At 72.3% G+C, this 18,593-nt stretch overlaps 2 protein-coding genes across 2 annotated transcripts; one reads left to right on the top strand and one right to left on the bottom strand.

The window, feature by feature from the left end:
* Window positions 1-5,154: 5,154 nt before the first annotated feature.
* On the bottom strand, window positions 5,155-5,424 carry AURANDRAFT_22652 (hypothetical protein; the record flags this gene model as incomplete). The annotated part of the gene is made up of 1 exon (XM_009036043.1): window positions 5,155-5,424. A coding segment is annotated over one exon (270 nt), but the record flags the coding sequence as incomplete, so codon positions are not given.
* Window positions 5,425-14,489: 9,065 nt separating this feature from the next.
* Window positions 14,490-16,103, top strand: AURANDRAFT_52662 (hypothetical protein; the record flags this gene model as incomplete). The annotated part of the gene is made up of 2 exons (XM_009036382.1): window positions 14,490-15,154; window positions 15,366-16,103. Coding segments are annotated over 2 exons (1,401 nt in total), but the record flags the coding sequence as incomplete, so codon positions are not given.
* Between the last annotated feature and the right edge of the window lie 2,490 nt (window positions 16,104-18,593).

Raw genomic sequence — 18,593 nt, 5'->3', positions numbered from 1 at the left:
CGAGCAGCAGGACGCGGTCCTCGACGCGGGCGCCGTCGTCATGCGCGGCTCGGCCCCGGCGACGGAGATGCTGACCGTGCGCGACGTCGGCAAGGCGCCGGCCGCGCCCCGCGGCAAGGCCAAGCGCGCCGCGCCCGCGGCCAAGCGCGGCCCGGCCAAGAAGAAGCTCAGCGCCGTCGTCCGCCAGGAGCGCGGCTGCACCTACTACAAGTAGGCCATCCCCAAGCTCAATCCCCCGCCCCGTTCGACGCGGGCGGGGCACGGCACCCCCCAAGCATAAGTCCCTCGGAGCCGGTACGGGTGCACCACGGCGAAGAGGGCTCGGCGACGATGAGAGGGCTCGGCGACGATTTCTATGGCAATTTCTTGCGTACGCCTCCGCCGACGCGCCCACGGCCAAGCCCTCCGACGCGCCCACGGCCAAGCCCTCCGCGAGTCCCACGGCCAAGCCCTCCGACGCGCCCACGGCCAAGCCCTCCGACGCGCCCACGGCCAAGCCCTCCGCGAGTCCCACGACCGCCCCGACGAATCTCTCGCTAGACGCCGGCGAATTCGGAGAAGGCGACGGTTCCTTCACGGAGGTCGCGGAGCGAGGCTGCTCCAAGCACACGAAGAAGAAGCGGTGCAACCGCAAGCGCAAGTGCGTGTGGATCGGCGGCTCGCACGAGTGCCTCGCGGACTGCGAGGTCCTCACCAAGGAATCGCGGTGCCGCAAAAAGCGGAATTGCGTCTACAAGAAGGGCGCGTGCCGGTTCAAGAAGGCCTGCGCCTACAAGATCTCGCACGGCAAGTGCAAGAAGGCCTCGAAGTGCCGCGTGAAGAAATTCGCGGGCGCCGAGAAGTTCGACGCGCACGGCCAGAAGATGTGGCTCTGCGAGCACCGCGAGAAGGCGAACTAGGCGGCGCGCCCCTCGTACCTCGCCACAAAGAGAAGCGCCGACAAGGCGCGCTTCTCCCCGCGGCCCGCCGCGGCGCGAAAGCCACGCGCCGCCGCCGCCGCCGCGCCGGAGCCCCCCGAAGGGACATGTTCATAAATGGCGCGGCTGCACGTACTACAAGTAGGCCACCTCCAAGCCCCTTCCCCCGCCCCGTTCGAAGCGGGCGGGGCATGGCATCCCCCAAGCAAGTCCCTCGGAGCCTCCTTGCCCTGGCCGTGACGGGTCGCGCGGCGGCTGCGATCTCGATGTCGAGCCGAGGTTCGCTCAGCCCCTTGGTCCGTTGAGGCCGTCTGTGATCGAAGATCAGCCCGGCTCGACCCCCGGGGGGCTGAGGTCGCTCGCTCAAAAAAAGCCGCAAGACTTTTTGCAGGTGCGTCGGCCAAGTCGAGCTTCATCATGGACCCCTTCGCCTCGACCGAGGAGAAGACGGCGTATCAAGACCAACGGACCCGCCGCCGCCTCGCCACGGGCTTCGCCACCGTCGTCGCGATCTGGCTCGGCGCCTTCGTCGGCGCCGCGGCGATGGATCGCGCGCACGACGACGCCCCCAGGCTCCACGAAACCGGCATGGCCGAGGACGCCCCCCCCCGGGTCGTCAACGCCTTCCGCGTCGCCAACGCCCTCGAGGCCGCGAGCGGGCGCCCCATCGGGTCGCCCGCGCCGCGCGCCGCGTTCTTCGTCGACGTCGCGCGGCCGTCGACGTTCTCGCACGACGACGGCGCGACGCGGCTCTGGCCTGTGTGGATTCCAAATCTTCAACCCGACTTCAATGTGAGCGTAATCGAACGGTTCGGACCAGACTCTTTCGCTGTGCTTCGAGAACTCGACGGGAGCAATCGATTCGTCCAAAAATCAGCCGAATCGACGTCGATTTGACCGAGATAGAGCGTTCTGAAGTTTGGTGGGGGCCCCCCAAACCAGTGGTTGATTTCCACACAGGCTCTGGCGGCTCGAGGGCGTCCACGACAGCGCGGGCCCGACGGCGGAGATCTGGATCCGCGACCCCGGTCCCCACACCGTGCGCGCCAAGGCCGACGGCGGCGCCTGGGAGGCGGTCGACGTCGTCGCCAAGGTCGTGCGACGGGAATTGCGGAGCCTCAGCGGCGACGAGCGCGCGGCCTACTTCGGCGCGCTGCGCGCGCTCTACGCCACGGACGACGCTTTGGGCCGGCGGCTCTACGGGGACGACTTCCGGAGCGCGGACTGGTTCGTGCGGGAGCACCTCTACGGCGCCGCGGACCGGTCGTGCGACCACTGGCACGACGACCTCGGCATCTTGAACCACCACGTGGGCATCACCTGGCAGCTCGAGAAGGCGCTCCGGAGCGTCGACGGAACCACGGCGGCCCACTACTGGGACTACAGCGCCGACGCGGCGGCCTACGGGTCCGCGGGCGCCGCGTGGGCCGCGAGCGCGATCTTCGGCGCCGACTGGTTCGGCGCGGCGTCGCCCGGCCGCGACGACCACGTCCTCGACGCCGGGGCCTGGGCCTACACGCCCGTCCGGTCGAACGCGGCGTCCTACAGCAACGTCACGAACGCCCACGGTCTCCTGCGGAGCCCCTGGAACACGAACGCGGTCCCGTTCCTCGCGCGGTACCGCTACGTGCTGGGCAACGACGGCGGCGGCTTCGCGCTGCCGTCCTGCGCGGACTTCGTGCCCTTCCTCAACGACCCGGCCGTGTCCCTGGGGTCCATCGCGTCGGGCCTCAACGGCGGCCTCCACGGCCCCGTCCACATCATGGTCGGCGGCCACTGGGGCTTCGACGAGGCCAAGTGGGCGTCGTACTTGGCGGACTACGCGCCCTTCTCGCCGTCCCAGGTGCTCCTCTTTTCCAAGTTCGCCTGGCGCGCGGGCTTCGTGACGTGCCCGCGCGCGTGCGCCGCGGACGCGCCCCCGGAGGCGTGCAGATGCAGCTGCCCCGACGCCGCGGCCGCGGCGGGCGACGACGCGAAGGCCCTCGAGGTCCTGGACGCGATGAAGTTCCGCGCGCACGCGCTGCCCTTCAGCGACGCGTTCGCGGACGCGGCGCTCGAGGCGGGCGCGGCGACGGACGACGGCGCCTTCTTCGGCGCCCACGGCCTCTCCGCGTCGGACATCCTGGACCTCGTCTGCGCCGTCGGCTTTCCCGGCGAGCTCTTCACGTCCGCGGCGCCCCAGGACCCGCTCTTCTGGCCGCTCCACGGCCTCGCGGAGCGTTTTTTACAGTACGCGCGCGTGCTCGACGCCCTGGGCGCCATCGACCTCGACGAGGCCTGGCGCTACAAGCACCGGAAGAACGTCGCGTCGGACACGGGCGTCGTCTGCGACTGGTCGACGGGGTCGCCGGCGTGCGCCGCCGCGACGTGCCCGGGCCACCGCGAGGACGATCTGTTGCCCTTCGAAGGCCTCTTCCCGGGCCAGGTCGGCCTCGTGTCGAACCGCGACTTCTACGACCGCTCGTCGCCCCTCGACGGCGACCTCGACTACGTCTACGACACGCTCGACGACTGGCCGGGCTGCGCGGGGGGCACGCCCCTCCTCCCGGCGTCCGACGACGACGACCGGGGGCCGCCGGCGTAGGCCCCGTATCGACCTTCCAGTGTGCTGGGCTCGACCGCCGCGGGGACGACCGCGGTTCCGCGGCTTACTACGCGGCCCGGCCGCGCGCGGGCGATCCGGCGCTCGCGGGGGCCGCTCACCAGTCGCCGTAGCGGTAGTCGTCCCAGGCGCCCGGGCTGTGGAAGAGCCAGAAGGAAGGGAAGACCTTCTCGCCCTCGAGGGTCTCGAGGCGCTCGACGAGGTCCATGGTCTCCATGCCGCCGTGGCCGTGGCGGTCGAGGTACTCGAGGACGTCCTGCTTGTGGCTGTTGAGCCGCGCGTGCCACCGCATCTCGGAGACGTAGTGCTCGACGTTGTGGATCTGCATGTAGTCGTACTCGTCGTCCTCCGGCGGCGCCGACGGCTCGAAGGTGTGGCAGCGGAACTTCTTCAATTCCGGCTCCAGCCGCTTCAGCTCGGCTTCCGCGTCGCGCCAGCTCAGCTGCGGCACCGTCTCGTTGGAGCTCACGTCGTGCCACGCGCCGGGGAACCCGAGGTTGTCGCCGATGGCCACGAGCTCGCCGTAGAGCGCGTCGTCCTCCGTGAGCTTCGCGCGCGGCTCCAAGCCGTCCTCGACGGTCGCCGTGTCGTTGAAGTGGCGCGTGAACTGCTCCACGAAGTGCTCGACGACCTCCTTCCGCCACTCCTCGTCGCGCTTCGCCGCCGCCTCCTCGTCGTAGGCCTCGTCGATCCAGCGCTGGTTCGCGTAGCCGTCCAAATCCGTGTCCTCGACGAAGCCGTCGCCGTCCAAATCCCCCGGCAGCTGGTGCTTCTTCCGGAGGAAGGCGTCGCGCTCGACCTTGTCGCGCCGCAGCTCCTCCAGCAGCTCGTCGTGGAGGTGGTCGCGGCGGTCCGTCGCCGCGGACCCGGACGCGAGCATGGGCTGGAGGATCCGGTCCTCGAGGATGAGCCGCATCTCCTCGAACAGCGCGTCGACGGCGCTCTCCACGTAGGGCTTCACGGCGTCGCGGCTCTCGAAGGTGAACGCCTCCGTGCCGATGGCCGCGGCGTCGAGCGCGCGCGTCACGTTCTGCCGGTGCGTCCGCTCGAGCAGCCGCAGCCGCGCGCGGAGTTTCAACGCGATCTCCCGCTCGCGCATGTCGGCCTCGAGGTGCTGCTCGAGCTCCTGGCCCAGCGCCGTGAAGCGGCTGTGCATGTTGTGCTGGCTCAGCCGGAACATGGCGCGCCGCTCCGCGAGCACGGGCGCGATGGCCTTGAGCGCCGCGTCGCTGTTGTAGACGGCGAAGCCCGCGATGGTCAGCAGGAGGCCCACGACGGAGAGCCAGCGGCAGCACGTGTTCCGCTTCACGATGAGCGCCGGCTCCGTCTGGTTCGACCCGCCCTTGGTCCGCTTGAAGCCGCTCAGGCTCTCGAGGTCCTCCATCGCGACTGCGATTCGGCTGCGGAGACGCGCGACGGCGAACGCCGCTTCGAGCTCTGCCGAGGTTGTTGAAGGCTTCACCGACCACGCCGCTTGCGGCGCCTCACACGCCGCATGCGAGGACGCGAGGCGTCGCCGCAGTGCCCTGCGAAGCTGACGAGGCAACAGAGGCTCTCAGTCACCGACGACGGGCGCCGTCGCGCGCAATGCGCCTTAGCCCGGCTGCTCTACCCGGCTGCCGCCCCCCCGGCCACCTAGCGCAGGCCGAAGTGGGCGCCGTGGGCGAGGGCGACGCCGAGCTTCGCGGCGAGGTCGGCGCGGGACGCGTAGGGCGGCAGCGTGAGCGCGTTGAAGCACGTGTGGGCCGTCGGGAGGCGCGCCGGGTCGCCGCGCACGTCGACGGTCACGGTCAGCCTCGGCGCGAGGCGCGCGAAGCCGCCCGGCGGGAGCCGCGCGTAGCCCGTCGCGAAGAGGAGGAGCCGCGCGCGAGCCTCGCCGTCGTACGATTCGACGAGCTCGAAGAACGCCGCCGCGAGCGCCTCGGCCGCGGCGCCGTCCGACGTCGACTTCGTCCAATCCCGCCAACAGCAGCAGCGCGTCGTCGGCGGCGAGGAGCCGGCGGCGGTCGCCGAGCACCGAGTCGACGCCGAGGACGAAGGCCTCGGCCTCGCGCCGCACCGCGCCGAGGAGCACGCGCTCCGCGGTCTCGCGCAGGTAGCGGTCCGCGTTCGCGGCCGTCACGACCTCGTCCTCGCCGCCCTCGTGGAGCGGCTCGCGCGCCGCGCCCGTCCGCAGGTCGTACCAGACGAACCTCAGCGGCCCGTCGACGCCGAGCGCGTCCCGGAGCGCGTCGACGCCGCCGGGCCGGAGCACGCACGCGACGCGCGTCTCGTAGAACTGGGCGTCGAGCGCGCGCGCGTCCGACGCGTCGACGTCCTCGCCCGTGACAAGCTTGGCGACGGACCGCGCGAGGGGCACGCCGAGCGTCGGCGAGGCGCCGCCGTGTTCGCCCATCGTGGACGCGAGCGACCGCGCGCTCCAGGCGACGACGGCGCCGACGAGGCGCCCGAAGGCCATGACGCGCGCGAGGCGCTCGGGCCCCGCGGCGCCGAACTCGAGGCGCTTCTGGAGGCCGACGTCGCGCGCGTCGCCGCCCTCGAGCGCGCCGTAGGCCCCGAGGAGCGCGTCGAGCGGCGGCGCGTCGCCGAGGGCCGCGGCGGCGGCGCCCTCGAGGTCGTCGAGCCACGACTCCGGCGCGCCCGGCGGCGCCGGCGGCGCCAGCACGAGCGTGCCGTCGCGGAGGGGCCGCAGCAGCCCCGCGGGGCCCGCGAGCTCCGCGGCCGCCGCCGAGCAGAAGTCGCGGAGCACGCCGCCCGCGTCCGCGGCCGCCTCGTTCTCAAAGGTCACGTCGCAGCCCGCGAGGAGGTCCGCGCGCGTCGCCTCGAGGATCGCCGCCGCCGCGGACGAGAAGGGCCGCGCGCGCGACGCGCCGCGGACGCGCGCGGGCGACGCGCAGGGGTCGTAGGCGTCGACGTCGAGCGCCGCGTTCAGCGCGCGGCAGCGGTCCAGGATCGTGTCCGGGGAGTTTCGTGTTTGTGTGTCCGAGCGGAGCCGCACCTTGAAGCGGTTCTCGGCCGCCTGGAAGAGCCGCTCGATGGCGGCGGGCGGCGCGGTGCCCAGCGCGCACCACTGCCCGTCGGCCGGACCCGGAGTCGTCGTCTTTGGGGTGTGTGCCGCCGGGCGCCGCGCGAGCCACCACGTCGCCGCCGGGCGCCGCGCGAGCCACCACGTCGCCACAACGCTGGCGAGGGCGACGACCCACCATGGTGGGAGATCCCCGAAAAGGAGCGCGGGCGCGTCGCCGAAGAGTGCGACGGCCCACACGGGGAGCGAGCAGCCCATCGTCGTCGTTCGGAGCAGGCTACTTACGAGCCCGACCGTCGCAAGGGGGGCATCCCATCGTTCGCGGCTGAGAACACGAGAAGGTGCAACGCCGGTGCATCTTTTGTGCATCATCGACTTTTGAGAGAGTGCTTTGCTTGCGGCAAAAAACGCCTCATCTGGAAGAGAGCCTTCTGCTTGCGGCAAGCGCTCCGGTGCGACGCCGCACCGTAGCGATGCGCCGGTACGCGCTGCTCCCGATCGTCGCGGCGTCGCTCCGCACGGCGCCGCCGACGGCGCCGCCGCAGCGGCTCTTCGTCGCCGGCCTGGGCTACTGCGGCCTGCGCGCCGCCCGGGCCTTCCGGGCGGCCTACCCGGCCTGCGCGATCGCCGGGTCCGCGCGGTCCGAGGAGCGCGCCGCGGCGCTGCGGCGCGACCACCCCTGGCTCGACGCGCGCGTCTTCGACCTCGACGACGCCTACCGCGGCCTCGACGGCGCCGGCGAGGCGGCGCTCGGCGCGGCGACGCACGTGGTGTCGACGATGCCGCCCATCGCCGACGGCGACGCGGACCCGCTCCTCGCGCTCCACGGGCTCCCCGACGGGTGCTGGGCCGCGTACCTGTCTACCACGGGCGTCTACCAGGGCAGGACAAGAGAGCGAAATTCCCAACTTCAAAGGCTCCGATCTCGGCCATTTTCCACTCGTTTCGGCTGATTTTTGGACGAGCGATCATCTCTCGGAACGATATCGAAGCGTGGATGTTTTTTCCGTAACGCGCGCGCGCGGAACACTCACGTTGAAGCGACGTTGAATCACTATTGTGCTGCCCAGGCGTCTACGGCGACCACGGCGGCGCCTGGATCGACGAGGCCGCGGAGCTTCGCGGCGCCGGCGCGCGCGAGGCCGCGCGGGTTCGCGCCGAGGCCGCCTACGTCGCCCGCGGGGGCGTCGTCCTGCGCCTCGGCGGCATCTACGGGCCGGGCCGGTCGCTGCTCGACGCGAGCCGCGCGGCGCCGACGCGGCGGGGCGCGCCGGGCAAGCCCGTGAACCGCGTGCTCGTCGACGACGTCTGCGGCGCCCTCGTCGCCCTCGCGGCGGCCGGCGCGCGCGGCGACGTCGTCAACGTCGTCGACGACGACCCGGCGCCGCGCGCGGACGTCGTCGCCTTCGCGCGCGAGCTCACGGGCGCAGGCGAGCTCAGGGCGCGCGAGCCCACGGTCGCCCTGCGCGCGGCGCGCTCCGCGGGCGCCAAGCGGTGCCGCAACGCCAAGCTCCGGGCGATCTACGACCTCGTCGCGCCCACCTACCGGGAGGGGCTCGCGCGGATCCATAGCGGCGTAAGCGCGTGACGGTCCGACTCGCGGTGGTTTTCTTCACGAGTGGCGAGATTAGTGGCGCGCCCATATCTAGTCCCGGCAGGCCTGCGTCACTGGCTGAGGCCTACGATCGGCGCCTTTGAGGGGTTGGAGGCGTCGGTCGACGCCTCGAGCGGTCGGGAGGCGTGTCAGGCGTCGTGTCGGGCCGTCTGGCGCTGAGAAGGAGTCGCCAGATCGCGTTCAAAGGCAAAATGGAGGAGGTCGAGGGCCCGCCGGACGAGATGATGATGAGCGTCGAGTCGCCCCCGGCGCCCGGCGCCCCGGGAGTCCCCGACGACGCCACCGTCGCGAAGACGGCGGCGGAGCTGCTCGACGGCGACGCCGAGGACCGCGAGGTCGCCCAGGCCTACGACGACGGTACGCTGACCCTGCGCGCGCTCACGGCGGCCGTCGCCGCGCGGCTCGGCGCGCCGGCGGACGCCTACGAGGCGCTCAAGCCCGCCGCGCGGCGGGCGCTCCACGACCGCGTGGCGCGCGACGCGCCCGAGCCCGAGCCGGCGATATCGACGCGATCCCGACGGTCGCTCGCGACGAAGTCGTACGCGGAGGACGCGGTCGACGACGACGACGACGACGACGACGAGGAGGAGGAGGAGGAGGAACCGGCGGAGGAGCCCGCGCCCATGGAAGAGGAGGCACCGGCGGAGGAGCCCGCGCCCGCGGCGGAGCCCGCGCCGGCGGAGGCGGCGCCGGCGGCGCCCATGGACGAGGACGCGCCCGCGCCCGAGGCCGCGCCGATGGACGAGGACGAGGAGGAGGACGAAGACGGCGAGCCGGACCCGAACGTGCGCTACCGGCCCCCGGACCGGCCGCGCCTCTCCGAGGACGAGGAAAGGGACCTCGCGAAGCTCGCACCGGTCGTGCTCCGCATCCGCAACGACGCCGAGTACGTCCGCGGGCTCCAGGAGAACACGGAGCTCTGGCTCAAGGCCGCGCACCACGGCAACGTCGAGGCGCTCGTGCGCCTCGGCCTGATTCCGCCCGTCGAAAAGTACACGCCGGAGAACTCGGAGAAGGTCAACGGCGTCACGAAGCTCAAGGTCGACCTCGCCAAGGGCCGCGCGGCGCTGGTCGAGTCCGCGACGGACGGCGACGGCCGGAGCCGCTACGTGCTCGGCCTCTGCCGCCGCGACGGCCTCCTGGGCTTCGACGTCGACTTCGCCGGCGCCGTCGCGGCCTGGCGCGCCGCGGCGGACGCGGGCCACCTCGTCTGCATGCTCCTCGCGGCCGAGGCGCTCGAGCGCGGCGGCGACGGCGTCGACGCGGACCGGCGCGCCGCGTACCACTACTACTGCCGCGCGTCCGAGTACGGCGACGACGAGGCCGAGGCGGGTATCCGGCGCATCGGCGCCGCGGGCGACGCGAAGCTCGAGCGCATCTCGCTCCTCGTCCCCAAGTCCGCCGCCGCGGTGAAGGCCGCCGAGGCCGAGCGCGAGAAGCTCCGGGCCGCGGCCGCCGCCGAGGAGCTCGCGGCCGCGGCCGCGCCGGCGGCGGCCGCGGCGGCGCCGGCGGCGCGCAAGGGGCCGCCGCCCCCGCGCCAGAGCTACTACGAGGTGCCCGCGGCGCGCGACGACGGCGCCGCCGCCGCCGCGCCCGCCGCCGCCGAGGCTTCCGCCGCGCCCGAGGCCGAGGACCACGCGGACGGCGAGGCCGAGTGGCGCACGGAGGGCCCCTACGTGGGCCAGTGGGTCACGCGCGCCGTCATCGGCGACGTGTCGACCCTCAGCGTCGGCCGCGTCGCGGGCTACCTGAGCAAGGACGAGTCGGACTACGAGGACCCCTTCGGCAAGCCCGCGGCGCTCTGGAAGATCGAGTACCTGTCCGGCGCGCTCAAGGGCGACGCCGAGGACCTCGAGGAGTTCCAGGTCATCCAGTCGCACCCGTCCGACGACGTGCCGCCGGGCTTCGAAATGCCGAAGGACGCGTGAGCCGGGCCGGTTAACCTAGCGCGCGCTCACGGGGCCGCCGCGTCGTCGTCGTCCCCGAAGCCGAGGCGCTTCTTCAGCGTCACGAGCGCCGCGGGCATCGTCGTCGCGCCCGCGCCCGCCGCGCCGCCGAGCGCGACGCGCGGGAGGAGCACGCGCGCGCCGAGGCCGCCGACGGCGGCGAGGCCGCCCGCGCGCGTGAGGCCCGTGACGTTGAGGCCGTAGAGGAGACCACCGGTAAAGCCCGTGCCCGCCTACCAAGTGCGACGGGGTCGGATTTCTTCACATCTTCAGGCGAAATTCACGCGAAAAAACACTCCTGTCGCTCGACGCTGGTGCCCGCCGGCAGGTTGAACGCGAGCACGTCGCCGACGTCGCGGCCGATGGCCGCGAGGTCGCTCGACGAGACCTCGCCGTCGCCGTCGCGGTCGAGCTTGCGCGTGTAGTCGCGCTCGACCTTGCGCCAGTCGACGTCGACGTAGCCGAGGTAGCTCAGGCCCTGGAGCATGATGAAGCCGCTGCCGACGCCGACGGCGGCGACGCGGCCGACGAGCTTGAGCGTGTAGCCCGACGCGTAGCCGAGCGTGCTGCCCATCAATGCCTGGGACGTGAAGGGCAGCACGGTCTCCGTGAAGACGTCCTTGTCCAGCTCGGCCCTCGCCGCGGCGTCGAGGGCGTCGAGGCGCGCCTTCATGGCCGCGAGCTGCTCGTCCCGGGCCGCGAGCTCCGCCTCGAGCCGCCGCCGCTCCCGCGACGCGCCTAATCCCATGCGCGAAGGCCGCCCGTTCGGCCGGGGTGACGATGCCGTGAAACTTTCTCCAGCCGGGCAGCACCTCGCGCGGCTCGACAACGGCAGCGCCGCCGCCCGGCGCCCGGCCGCCATGGACAACGTGCTGCCCGAGTTCAAGCGCATCGACGCGTCCGGGAGCAAGCAGCTCAGCCACCTCCACTGGGACACGACGCGGGCGCTCAAGGAGCCGAGCGGCGACTACTACAAGCCCGATGGGTCCGAGCTCGTCGCCGAGCCCAAGCCGCCGAAGCCGGCGCCCGTGCCGCCCCAGACCAAGACCATCTCCACGGCCCTGGCCCCGACGAAGGAGCGGCCCATCTGCGACCGCGAGCGCGGCGACGCGCGGCGGGACCGCATCGAGCGGCCCGCGGCCGAGGAGAAGCAGGCCAAGGCCATCGCCGCGCCCCGCGAGGAGACGTCGCTGCGCGTTTATAATGATGTCGAGGACGACGGCGAGCTCTACTTGTCGCGCGACGACAACACGCGGCGCATCCGCATCGTGCCCCTGCCCCGGGGCGCGTCGCGGACCGTGAGGCTCGAGACGGGCGCCGTCGAGGACAAGACGGCCGAGCCCGTGCGCGGCGACGTCACGGTCGCGCTGTCGACCATGGCGCGGCTCCAGCGCGTCGACGACGACGAGGCGAGCCACGCGTCCCACACGACGGCGACGTCCGCCGGCGGCGCGGACCCCTTCGCGGAGGCGCGTCCGCCCGCCGCGGCGCCGAGCGCGCGCGTCGCGCGCCACGCGTTCCGCGCGGACGAGCCCCTGGGCATGGAGCTCGAGTTCGACAGCGGTGGCGACCGCATCCTCGTGCACCGGGTCCACGCCGGGTCCCAGGCGACGGCCTGCGTGGCGCTCGAGGACGGCATGGTCCTGGCGTCGCTGAACGGCGCGCCCTGCCGGAACCTGGACGAGTTCGAGAGCCTCTTCCTCCCGGCGCGCGCCGCGGGCGGGCCCATCGTCATCGAGTTCGAGGCGCGGCGCGGGGACCGCGCGGGCGCGCCCGCGCCCGCGCCGCCGGAGGAGGACGCCACGTTCCTCACGGGCGGCGACGACGGCCGCGTCGCGGGCCGCGTGGCCCCGCGGCCGCCGTCGCCGGATGTGGCCTGGCCCGCCGTGACGCGCGACCTGCTCCGGATCCTGGAGCCGCCGTCGGGCGAGCAGCGCAAGGCCTGCAGGGTCCAGGTCCACAACGGGTCCGCGCGAACCCTCGAGCTCCGGTGCAGCGACGGCGCGCGCGGCGGCCTGCGGAGGCGCGCGACGATCCCGCCTTTCGGCGCCATCGTCGAGGCGGCGACGACCATGGAGCACTGGCTCCTCGTCTTCGCGGGGCCCGGCGAGGCGCCGCCGGCGCCGGACGCGCCCGCGCTCGGCGTCCGCGTCGGCGGCGGCGCGGTGCAGTCGACGCACGGCTACAGCCTCATCTGGCAGTCCGCGGACCGCGTGCTGAGCTTCGTGCCCCGCGCGGGCGTCGCGCGCCACTTCCCGACGAAGCTGAGGCCCGAGGCGCGGTCCGCGGACACGCGCGCGCGCCAGGCCGCGCTCGACGAGGTCCACGCGGCGCGCGCCGCCGTCGCCGAGGGCTCCAACTGCGCCATCACGGTCATGTAACAGTCCGCGCCGACGACGCCCGCTTTTCGGAACGCTGCTTTAGACGGGACGCTCACATGGGCCCCTCGGAGACGACGACGGTCGCGGGCCGGATGAGGCGGTCGCCGACCTTCATGCCGTACTGGAACACCTTCTGGACGTGGTCCGCGGGGATCTCGTCGTCGGGCGCGGTCATGCAGGCCTCGTGGATCGCCGGGTCGAAGGCCGCGCCGACCTCGTCGATCTTCACGGCGCCGAGCTCCTCGAAGGCGCCCGCGAGCGCCGCGGCGACGTCCGTCGCGTAGCGATCCGCGATCGCGGCGACGCCCGGCGCGTCGTCGCGCGGCACGGCGAGCGCGCGGTCGAAGTTGTCCGTGACGCCCAGCAGCTGGTCGAGGACGGCGACGCGCTCCACGGTCTCGGCCATCTTCCGCGCGTCCTGCGTGCGCTTCTTCACCGCGTCGAACTCCTTCTTCATGCCCTCGATCTGCCCGCCCCACTCGGCCCACGCGTCCTCGCGCTGCGCCTCCACGGCGGCGATGTCGTCGTCGATGGTACCGAGCTCCTTCTCCAACACCTCGAGCTTCTTCGCGAGGAAGACGGGCGAGTTCGTGATGTCGTCGTTGTCGCCGCCGCCGGCCTCGGCCTTGTGCTGCCAGGGCATGCGCACGTGGACCGGGGCCGTCGGGCGGAGGGCGCCGCGCGACACGCGGCTCGGCCGCCAGCCCGTCGGCGCGTAGGCCGACGCGATGGCCGCCGTCGCGAGGAGCACCTTCATCATCGTCGAGCTTCTCCCGCGCCGCCTCGCTACCTCAAGTGCGGCAGTACGAAGGCGTTGCCGGCATAGTGCAGCGCGCGCCACCCCTGCCACCGCTCCTCAGCCGTCGCGTTGATTTTTCTACCCGGGCGTTCTCGAAGCCTCGGCCCCTGAAGCGCCCCGAAACCAAGGGGCGCGTACAGCGACGTCGATGGCGCCGAGATCCGTGGTGCCGGATTTGTCCGTAAACGTACGTGGGACCACACTCTAGGAGCGACCTCTAGGGCGCATGCAACAAGCCCGGGGGTCCTAGAGGCCGAGGCCCGCGGCCGCGCGGGGCGGCACGCCGCGCGGCATGTGGCGGTCCAGCAGCGTCCCCGCGAGCGCGACCTTGCGCTTCCAGTTCGCCTGGCGGCTGAAGAGCAGGAACGCGAAGATGACGCCGCCGCCGGACGCCGCGAGGTGCTCGCCCGCGCCCGGCAGGTCCAGCGCGCCGACGACGTCGCGCGCGAGCTGCGCGAAGACCGCGTTCGCGGCGGCCTGGAGGCAGACCTCGAGGAGCACCGACGGCAGCCGCGCGGCCCCGTCGTAGGCGCCGAAGAGGCCGTCGACGCAGCCGCCGAAGCAGAGCGCGAGGGCGGCGTAGGCGAAGGCGTACGCGCCGGCCTCGACGAGCGACGCGACGCGGGCGCGCAGCGTCGCGGCGAGCCGCCCGCGCCGGAAGACGGCGGCGAGCGCCTTGGCGGCGACGAGGCCGCAGACGCAGAGATAGACGACGTCGAACGTGTCCGAGCTCACCTCGAGTTCCACGTGCACGGGTTTCCGTCCGAAGAGGCCCATGATTCTGGCCGCCGAGTCGCAGCACAAGGGCAGCCCGGAAGATCGAGAGCCGAGCTCGAACTGCACACGCGCCGATGGAGCCGACCTCGATCAGTCAAACATCCTCCGTCATCGGCACAAGCATGGGCACGCCTCGTCGACCCGCGCCGTTTCGAGGGCTCGGCTAGACCGCGCCGCGTCCCCGCCGATAGCCACCATGCTCCGGACCGTCGCCCTCGTCGCGGCCCTGGCGCAGGCCTGGGTCCCGCGCCCGCGCGCGACCCCGAAACCGCTTTCCCACCGGAGACCGCACGCCCACCTGAGACCGCCGACGCGCCTCCGCGCCACGGTCGAGCGGTCCGAGTTCCTCTACGCGGCGGACATCGAGGCCCACAGCGCGACCCTCGCGTCGACGCTCGCGGCCTGCGGAATCGACGACACCGCGGAGATGGCGTCGTACGCGGACGCGCTCGAGGGCGAATCCGAGTACCTCCGCCCGAGCGGCCGCAAGGCCGTGCGCTACGCCGTCGAGGTCGCGTTCCTCGCCCACCGGGGCCAGAAGCGGCGGTCCGGCGAGCCCTTCGTGACCCACCCCGTCGAGGTCGCGAAGATCCTCGCGCGGACGCACATGGACCGCGACACCGTCGTCTCGGGCCTCCTCCACGACACCGTCGAGGACACGGACCTGACCTTTGGGGAGGTCGAGGCCATGTTCGGCGTCGACGTGCGGCGCATCGTCGAGGGCGAGACCAAGGTGTCGAAGCTGCCGAAGATGGCGCGCGATCTGCCCGCCGCGGACGCGGAGAAGGAGCAGGTCGAGAACATGCGGTCCATGTTCATCGCCATGGCCGAGGACTGGCGCATCGTCGTCGTCAAGCTCGCGGACCGGCTCCACAACATGCGGACGTTGCGGTTCATGCCCCCGCGGAAGCGCGCGAAGATCTCCCGCGAGACTTTGGAGATCTTCGCGCCCCTCGCGCACCGCCTCGGCATGTGGCAGTACAAGACGGAGCTCGAGGAGACGTCCTTCGAGCATTTGTTCCCCGCGGAGTACGCGGCTTTGGACGAGGCCATCGCGCGGAAGCGGACGACGGTCGAGGCCGCGCTCGAGGAGTGCCGGGCTGTGTGGAAATCAACCAGTGAGCTGGGACGTCGGGGCCAAACTTCAGAAATCTCTAGCTCGGTCAAATCGAAGTCGATTCGGCTGATTTTTGGACGAATCGATTGCTGTCGTCGAGTTCTCGAAGCACGGCGAAAGAGTCTGGTCCAGACCGTTCGATTACGCGCACATTGAAGTCGGGTTGAAGATTTGATTTCCACACAGGTGCCGGGGCAAGCTCGAGACGATGCTCATGGACGACGTCATGATCAAGGGGCGCATGCGCACGGTCTCCATCGAGGGGCGCACGAAGTCGTGCTACAGCACGTGGAAGAAGATGCAGCGCCAGCAGTGCGGCATCGAGCGCATCGACGACCTCGTCGCGTTGCGAGTGGTGTTGAAAGCGGAGCGGCCCGAGGCCGAGGCGGACACGTCGCTCTGCTACCACGTGCTGGGCAAGGTCCACTCGACCTGGACGCCCCTGCCTCGGACGCTCAAGGACTACATCTCCTCGCCCAAGCCCAACGGCTACCGGTCGCTCCACACGACGGTGCTCGTCGGCTCGCAGCCGTTGGAGGTCCAGATCCGCACCGACGACATGCACCGGGTGGCGGAGCTCGGCGCGGCGGCGCACTGGGCCTACAAGGACACGGACGCGTCGCTGCCCTGGCTCCAGATCATCCGCGAGTGGCACGCGCAGGTCGACAGCTCGAGCGTCTTCATGCAGCTCGTGCGCAACGAGCTGCTGGGCACGCGCGTCTTCGTCTTCGCGCCCCGGGGCCGCATCCTCAACCTCGCCAAGGGCGCGACGCTCGCCGACGCCGTGGCCCACGTCGTCTCCGAGGAGTCGCAGTCGGACCGCCGCGGCGCGTTGGCCTACGTCAACGGCCAGCGGGAGGACGCGGAGTACGAGCTCCGCAACGGCGACATCGTCTCCTTCGCGCCGCCCGTGGACCGGGCCGCGGAGATGCCCATCGTCGTCGAGCACACGGCCGTCGCGCCGTCGAACTGGACGCTCTGCTCGCGGTGCATGCCCGTGCCCGGCGACGCGGTCTTCGGCGCCGCGTACCGCCACGCCGCGCGGGGGACCGTGCACCGCAGCGACTGCGACTGCGACGCGCTCCGGCGCGAGCTCCAGCGGCCCGGGGCGCGTTTGGTCGACGGCGCGGCGCTCGCGATGAACGACGACGACGCGTCGGCCGTGTCGCGGGCCTTGGCGCGCGACCGCGCGGTCCGCGGCGCGGACGGCGAGATCGTCGGCTTCCAGTCGTCCATCGTCGTCTTCTGCCGGGACCGCACGCGCATGCTTTTAGACGTGTCCCTCGCGGTCTCCGCGGTGAACATCGTCGACGTCATGTCGGAGACGCGCGTGCCCCGCGGCCAGGCCGCGTTCCAGTACACGATCCACGTCGACGACGTCGACCACCTCAACGGCCTCCTCGCCGCGGTCCTCGAGATCCCCGACGTCACCGCCGTCGTCCGGGGCACCATGCGCGGCCTCAAGCGCAACGGCGCGAACGCGTTCTGGAGCCTCGGCGGCGACGACACGGGCGAGCGCCTCGACTAGCGCGCGCCCCTGTACATAACGCCCGTGCTTTCCTACGAGGGCGGCGGTAGGGTACCCTTGTCGACACACGACACTCTTACTGCGGGGTCCCGGCGCGCGGCTTCGTCGGCGTCCGGCGCCGGGTTCGGCGGCCGGACGCGTCATGCAGCGGCGGCGCGCGGGCTCTTCAGCAGTCGGCTTCGGGGAGCTTGACGTCGAGGGCGACTCCGGGGGCGATGTGCTTGAACATGCTCTCGACGCACGAACTCTCGGGGAAGTCGTCGCCCGCGGGGTCGTCGGGCTTCTCCGAGACCTCGAGCGCCCGGACGACGCCGTCGACGACGTAGGCCGCGTGGCGCCGCGTGCGCATGATCAGGCCCTTGTACGTCGGCCCCGGGTGGTCGAGGACCAGGCCGCAGGCGCGCGTGAACGCGCCCGTGGGGTCGCCGTAGAACTTGAGCAGCGAGCCGCCGACGGCCTCTTCGCCGCATCCCTGGTCCTTGCGCCACGCGGTCATCACCGCGCCGTCGTTGACGCAGTAGACGACGATCTCGTCGATCCCCTGGGCCTTGAGCGCGTCCTGCGCCGCGAGGTAGCCGGGGATCTGCACCGAGGATCAGGTGGGCGTGAAGGCGCCGGGGAGGCCCATGAGGATGACCTTCTTGCCCTTGACGTGCTCGGCGAGGTCGATCTTCGACGGCGGGAAGCCGAGGTCGAGCGTGACGCCGGCGGGGACCGTGTCGCCGGCTTTCAGCTGTGTCGCGGCCATCGCGGACATCGAGTTCACTTGCGGAGAGAAACTCTTGTCGACGTCCGCAGCACCGCCTCGCTTTTTCACACACGGGTGCACAAGTGGTTGCACGGCACCGTCAGCGCGCAAAAGCGCTGGGTCGGGCTGCCCGATGGCCGCGCGCCTGCATGGCCACGGCGACGGTGGCCCCGCCCCCCTGCTCCCGCTCGCTCATGGCCACGGCGACGGTGGCCCCGCCCCCCTGCTCCCGCTCGCGCGCCAGCCCGAAAAGCGCGACTGGCTCCGCGCGCTCCACGTCGCCGCCGTGCTCGCCATGGTCGCGCTCGTCGTCTCCGTCGTCTGCTGGTTGCAACTGGACGGGCGGCGCATGCGCCAGACGGAGGCCGACTGGCTCGAGGCGCTCGAGCTGCCGACGGTCGAGGAGCTCGACGCCCTCATCCCGAACCGGCACCACCTCTGGGCGCGGCCCTTTGGGGGCGTCTTCGGCAAGGGCCCCGGAAAAACCTTCACGCGGAACGCGTTCGGCCGCGACGTCCGGCGACTCCGGCTCCAGGGCGAGGCGACGTGGCCCGCGCTCTGCGCGCTCGACAGCGACAAGGACGGCCTGACGAACGGCGAGGAGCTCGGCGACCCCTGCTGCGGGTCCGCGCCCGCGTGGCAACGGAGCTGGAACCTGACGCACCCCGGGTGGAAGCAGCAGACCCTGACGGAGAAACAGCTCGCGGACGTGGGCCCGCGGCGGACGATCCGCAAGGGGTGGGGCCCCGCGCCGGCGAGCGGGGACTGCGACGCCCCGGGGGCCGCGGCGGCCCACGAGGCGCAGTTCCTGAAGTTCTACTACATGCGGCACGCGTCGGACCTCGTCGCGGGCGACTCGCAGCGGTCCCTCAAGTACCCGGCCTTCGCGCTCATCGTCTCGCTGCTCGCGCGCTGGGCCCGCGGCGGCGGCCTCCTCGAGGACCTCGGCCTCGCGGCGCCGCGGCCGGGCGGCGCGCCGCTGTCCCGGCGGACGAAGGCCGCCGTCGTCGTCGCGGCGTACCTCTGGACGGATCTGGTGGCGGGCCTGACGCATCTGACTTTCGACTTCGCGCCCTGGGACTATCCCGTCATCGGCGGCGTGGCGCGGGGCTTCCAGTTCCACCACGTTCACCCGACG

Source organism: Aureococcus anophagefferens (assembly GCF_000186865.1).
Source record: "Aureococcus anophagefferens unplaced genomic scaffold AURANscaffold_4, whole genome shotgun sequence".
NCBI lineage: Eukaryota > Pelagophyceae > Pelagomonadales > Pelagomonadaceae > Aureococcus > Aureococcus anophagefferens.
Note: the sequence above shows the minus strand (reverse complement) of the source record. Positions and strands in the feature narration are given on the sequence as shown.